At 56.5% G+C, this 6,000-nt stretch overlaps 1 protein-coding gene across 9 annotated transcripts in view; it reads right to left on the reverse strand.

Annotated features, from left to right (window-relative positions):
- ANKRD44 (ankyrin repeat domain 44) overlaps positions 1-4,347 on the reverse strand; it is a 143,945-nt gene extending 139,598 nt beyond the window's left edge. For 7 of the 9 annotated variants that reach the window (XR_005829277.1, XM_040603381.1, XM_040603383.1 and 4 more), the window contains exon 1: positions 4,196-4,346. Coding sequence is in view for 8 of the 9 variants with exons in the window: in XM_040603381.1 (XP_040459315.1) it covers positions 4,196-4,222 (27 nt within the window). In the remaining variant the exon portion in view is untranslated. Of the gene's footprint in view, positions 1-4,195 lie in introns of all 9 variants that reach the window. The other 2 variants (XM_040603384.1, XM_040603385.1) reach the window with 1 other exon arrangement.
- Positions 4,348-6,000: the final 1,653 nt, after the last annotated feature.

A 6,000-nucleotide genomic window follows, 5' to 3' on the forward strand; every position in this document is an offset into this window, starting at 1 on the left:
CCGCCTCTGGTGCGGCGCGATGGGTGCGTTTGTGCCAAGGCACGTGGAGGCAGCCCGCTCCGTGCAGGCAGAGAGCTGGCATCCCGAGCCACACACAGCCATGCACAGAGTGACTCCATTGGCTTTAAACGGGAATAAAAGGATGGAGTTAGCTGCAGAGACAACCTGCAGGCTGCGGGCACTGCCAGCAGTCCTGCAAGGAGGGCCTCAGCTGGCAAGGCAAGCCTGGAAATGACACGGAGACACTTAGATTCTTCCAAAATAGTTTCCCAAAAGCTAACTCGCACAACTTTATATTTTAAAGGTATGTTACCTCTCAACAGAGTGCTGACAGGAGCAACTGTCTGTATTTGCTGCCTAGAACCCTCAATGGAAACCCTGAAGATGAAAAGCACACTCAGCAGGACTGTGACCAACAGGCTTTCTCTTGCAAAGTTTGCATGTGGCAAACAAACAGTTCTCAAGAAACCAGGTTCCTCAGTGCAAGTATGAACAACAAGCCATGCAAAGAACTGGAGGCAGCAGGCAGGGCGAGCAGCAGCAGGGAGCACCCGGCATCTGCTGGTTCCTCAGAGGACAGGAGAGAGGTGGGTCCAGGCAACAACTACTGCTCAAAAAGCAGCCACAGAAGTCAAAAACCAACTGATACTTTCACCCTTAGAGAGCTTTGGCAAAGGGGAAAGGTGACTCTTGAGAAGAAAGGAATGGCAAAATACGGGAAGGAACGAAATGCTGCAGGAAGCAGGTTTCCTCAAAGAGCACCCAAGGGGCACAGCAAGGGTTTTCATGCCCTCTATACATGCAGAGCCAGGCTCAAGCTGCGTCAGGGCAACCGAAAGCCTCTGGCCACCCACTTGTCTTCCGCTCCTTCTGAACTCCAGTTTAAAGGCAAAGGTTTCCATCACATACAACTGCACCCTCACATAATATAAACTACTAACACTTATCAAAATGGGAAAGGTACAACCAATAAACTGGATGTGGAACAACACAGCAGTAACTCTTAGAATTGAAAAAAAAAATTTTTTGGAGTCTTTAAAGCTACGTGCATGCTTGCTGTAACCGTCACTGCAGAGATGGTAAAAGATAGATAGATAGATAGATATGGATGAAAGTTTTAAGATTTAGAGTAAGTTTTGCAATATTTGTATATGACAACTAAAATCTTTAGAATGTCCGAATGCTTACAACTGCTCAGACACGCCACTACAGACAAAGATTATGATCCTAGGATTCAATTTAAGTTTTATGAATTATCTTAGGTTGTTTTCAGTTTAACATTAAGTCATTTAAAAATGGCTAGCAGTGGATTACTGAAGAAAGGAAGGCCTGGAAAAAAATTCCTGCAGAAATGAACAACGGTAGAATACACTTCCTGTGGTTACATGATTTGAGTTTCTCGTGGTCCGACTGGTGAACTAACAGTTACCATCACTGGAAGCAAACTCAAGTAACCCACACTAATGCTAAACTATTAAACGAAGATCTCCCGCCTAAGCAAAAGCAGGGATAATCTCTTCGGAGGATTAAGCATAGCAATACCTTAGCACCTTTTCAGCCGTACCAAGAAAGAAGCAATAATGAAAGTCTGTCTGTCTTCAGAGCCTGTATGAGAAATGGTGTGATTAATTTCTCATCCGTCTGAACATGCTCCACGTGCTGTGAAGATGTGGCTGGTAAGAGAAGCCAAGAATGGAGCAAGGAGGAAACAGGTTACTTAGAGAAACGCACGTTTAAACCCTTAGCGTGGAGGTTCTCTAGTCTTTTCCCACACGAAGCTCTCCTCACTGGCCCAGAAAGCCATGAATCCAGAGGAAAGCACGTGCTACAGAAATTGCAGTGACAGGCAGAAGAGTGAGCGCTCTGTGTCGGAGTCAACCTCCCCTGAGTGTTGCAACTGAGACCTGAACCCGACTTGACACTCAGTGCACAGAGAACAGCCCACGCTCGCAGCAGCCCGGGTCCTGACCACTGCAGGTACGCATGGTACGTAGCGCGCTGCGTACTGTAATTCTCACTGCAGGAGACTGCAAGCACACAGACTGCTGTGGCCTCTGGGGCTTAAGCAAAAGGAAACAGTTTCCTGAAATACTGCAAGTTATCACTGCCACAATTGCCTTGATTCTCAAGAACAGGAAGAAACACAGAAGGAGTCTGCTCCTGCCGCCTCAGCGACTCTGAGCACCGGCAGGAGTTGTTACAGGAATGCAAGTCTTCCCAGGCACGTCATTCTTCACCCCAGCTTCACATCTGTTTTGCCTGGGTCTGACTACGAAGCTGTGGGGCTGCTGCTACTGTGTTTTCACTTAGAGGTGGGCCAGCCTGGGGACAGTGCTCTTCAGACCTGATGTAGACGAAAAGCACAGCTTGGCCTGATGCATGCGGAGGCTGTACAGCCCCAAAGCCTTGGTTACAGCTGTCCGGGCTGCATGTCGGGAAGGCTCCACCAGTGACAGTTCCATATATGCAGAAACAGGCACACGTAAACTTCTGCACTTGCTTTAAGAGGAAGCGCCACACTCAGCTTTAACATATCCTTCCCCTCCTCCTCCAATCTCTCACCTCAGAAGTGAAAGAAAAAGAACTGATGAAGAAACTGAAGAAAATGAAAAGAGATCCAGTAGGACGCGTACAGGTAGACCAACATATCCCTTCGTAAATCACAGGAGACACAAACCCACAAAGAAGAACCATCAGCCTGTTGTATTGTGTCCCAGGCCACAGGCTGACCAGGACCCACCATGAGCATCCACCAATATTCTGAACATCCCCAAAGCAGGCATGCTGCAGGGATGTAATGGCAGCTCTAATGAGCCTCATCCCTCAGCTTTGAGGGCTCTCAGAGGAGGAGGGAGAACACTAAGACAACAGCCTGTCATTCTTTATAGCAATACAGACTTCACCAAGGCGTGATCCGCTTGATTCAAATCTGTTTTGACTTCTACTGCTGCTGCTGAAGCAAAATCCTGGCTGCAAGCTTCCAGCAGAGGTTTCAAAACTCTAAAGGCAGTAAATTCAAGGGCTTCACGACACATGTAAAAAGCACTGAAATGGTACAATGTCGGTCCTCTGTAAGGTATGTATTTGTAACATTAACATTTGCTGTTTGGATTGTTAATACGCAGATCCTACCTGAACATCCTTATTTACGAGGCTCAGCCTGTGCACCACAGGGTAACGCAGCCTCATGGTGCGAAACATTTTCTCTGCCAGTTGTAAGCACCACATCTAAAGATGAGGATATTCGAGGGACATGTCAGGAGACAACCCATAAATAAGTAACTGCCGTCTGCTACATACAAGAAAGCATTACAGACCGTGCTTGGCCACCCAGTGCTGCTTCTACATCAGAAGCACCTTTACCCCTTTTTCCTTGCAAAATTCCCTTCAGCACGCTACGTGGTGGCTCTGTGCGTGCCGAGGACTGTCTTCGGACAGCACAAACAGACGGCGAGTGGGGTCTGGGGTCCGTGTCTGTGGGGCGCGGGGCGTGCGAGCCGCAGTTGGCCACCGACAGCCCTCCCCAGTCCAGCGGGAAGGTCCGAGCCCGGCGGACACCCACACCGCAGATCACAGGCACCCACGTTAAATTAAAAATAGCAGATCAAAGCACGCAAAGTGTGTAACAGTTGGTAGAGTCCGTGGATGAATCAGGACGTGGGAGCCGTAACATCAATTTCTTGAATATTTTTAAAGGCTTTCAACTGCCAGCGACGAGAAACGCTTTAATACTGATTACAGCCGCCTGCCCGCTGCTAAATTTAACGTGATCTAAGGGTTTCAGGGCTTTTTCCCAGTAGCCTGCAAGCGACGGCCACAGCCAAACCCAACGGGCGCTTCCTAACTGGCAGGGCGACGGGGTAAATAAGCCACTCGCACGGCTCGGCGGCGGGAGGGAGACCCCCGGGAAGGGCCAGCAGCGCCCCGAGGCCTCTCGCCGCCCGCGGCACCCCCCGCATCCCGCCCGGCCGCCGGGAGCTGTCAGGGCTTGGCCGAGCCCCGGGGACCCGGCTGCCGCCGCCCGCGGCCCGCAGGGGCAGGGACAATGCCCGCCGGCGGGGAGGCGCGGCGCACCGGGCGGCCGCCCCGGGGAGGGGGCACCGGGGCCGCCGACTGAGGAGAAGGGACCCCCCGGCCGCACGGCGCGGCGCTGAGGCTGAGAGAGAGCCCGCCGCCCCCCGCCCGCGGCGCCCACCTGGTCGGCCAGCTTGAGCACCGCCATCCTGCGCCGCTCCTCCCGCGCACATGCAGCTCCCGCGACGGGCGGCGAGCGCGCCCCGCCACCGGCGCTGCGGCGGCTCCGCTCGGCGGGGCGGGGGCGCGGAGGCCGCCGCGCCCAGCCCGGCCCAGGAAGCAGGGGCGGGCGGGCCGCCTCGCACGGGCTGCGCCGCCACCGCCGCCTGCCGCCGCCTTTGTTCGCGCCGGCGGCCGGTGCGCAGCGCGGCGCGGGGCCGCCCCGGGGGCTCTCGCCGCCCCCGCCCGCCGGGCAGCGCCAGGGGCGGCCCCGCCGCCCGGTCCCGCCCCGCGCCCCGGGAGGGCGGCGGCCCTCAGCGGCGGGCCCGGCCCGGCCCGGGGGTCCCGGGGGCACCTGCCGCGCCCGGCGCCCGAGCGCCCCCGCTCCCCTCAGGGCGGCGGCGGCACCCGCGGGGGCAGCCCGGCCCGGCGGGAGGCCTGGGGACCCCGGCTCGCCGCGGGGGGCGGCCTGGCGGGCGCCCGGCTGCCCGGCCGGGAGGAGCGAGGTGCCGGGCCCGCTGAGGGAGCGCCCCCGCCGCCGCCCCCGCCGTGTGAGGGGCCCGTCCCGCGCGCCCGTGGCGGGAGGCGGCGGCTGCCCGGGCCCGCCAGAGGGGCCCCGCGGCCCGCACCGCCCCGTGGGTCACCCGGGCTTAACGGCGGCCGCGCGGGCAGCCGGCACCGCCGGGCCGGCCCAGCTCGCCCTGCCCGAGGCCCTGCCCGCAGCGCTGTCCGTGCGTGCGGGGGCAAGGGCTCGGTGTCGGGACCGGCAGCGAACGTGCAGCGCCCTGCGGCAGGGCGACGGGAGCGTCCCCCAGCGCCCCGCCGGCTGCCCGGGGGGTGTCCCCCCGAGCCTGCCGGGGCACTCCAGCGCCGGGGCCAGGCCCGCTGCCGAGCACGCAAGGGGGGGCGGCGGAAGAGCCCCAAAGCACGAAGGGGTACGTTCTCTCGCCCGATGGCCAGGCCGTGCCGCACCGCACCGCAGCTGCGAGCGCGGAGGGCCGGTAACTCCCGCCACGCGATGGAGCAGAGGGGGGCAGTCCCCCTCCTCTATGCACACCCCCAGGTATTTCCCCGCATTAGATTCTGCAGGAATGAGCTCCCGTACCCCACGACACGCCCGATACGACGGTGAGTTACGGCTTTCAACCCCTGATTACAGAATGGGGTGACTTGAACTAGTTCAAAAAAAAAAAACAAAAAAAAAACCAAAACGGAAGTGTCTTCTATGGAAGAAAACCAGTCCAAGAAGGAAACAGATGTTTGTTTCAGGCTTCTGAGGCATCATTATAAATGGGGATTAAAAATAACATACTAGTCACAACACATTTTGACTCCATCTATTTGAGAGGGGTCTTAATGGAAAAATGGTGGTAATACAAATCAGTCTTTAAAGAAACCAAATTACAAAGCAGCAAGAAAGAATCCAGTACCTGTTAAGAATGTATGAACTCTGACTGTTTTTCTTTTTAGTATCTTCACCCTTTACGGTCTTCCGTCATGCCAGAACACCTAGCAGCACTACGCCTGCATCAGCGGATTTGCTCTGTGTCAAAGCACGTGCTAAGAAGGGCAGCTGGCAGCCCTGCGCTGCCGTGCACCGTGGACCGGAGCCTTTCCGTGTCCTGCTGGTTCAGTCCAGCAGTTCTGCTGTGACAGTCCGCTCCCAGGCTCTGTCGAAACACACGCTCACCACACAGAGGTCAGAAGCAAGCAGAAGTTAGCTTCCAGCCACAACCAAACAGAAAAAACAGAGAGGGAAAATGGAAG

The sequence above is a fragment of the Falco naumanni genome, chromosome 8, assembly GCF_017639655.2.
Source record: "Falco naumanni isolate bFalNau1 chromosome 8, bFalNau1.pat, whole genome shotgun sequence".
Taxonomy (NCBI): Eukaryota; Metazoa; Chordata; class Aves; order Falconiformes; family Falconidae; genus Falco; species Falco naumanni.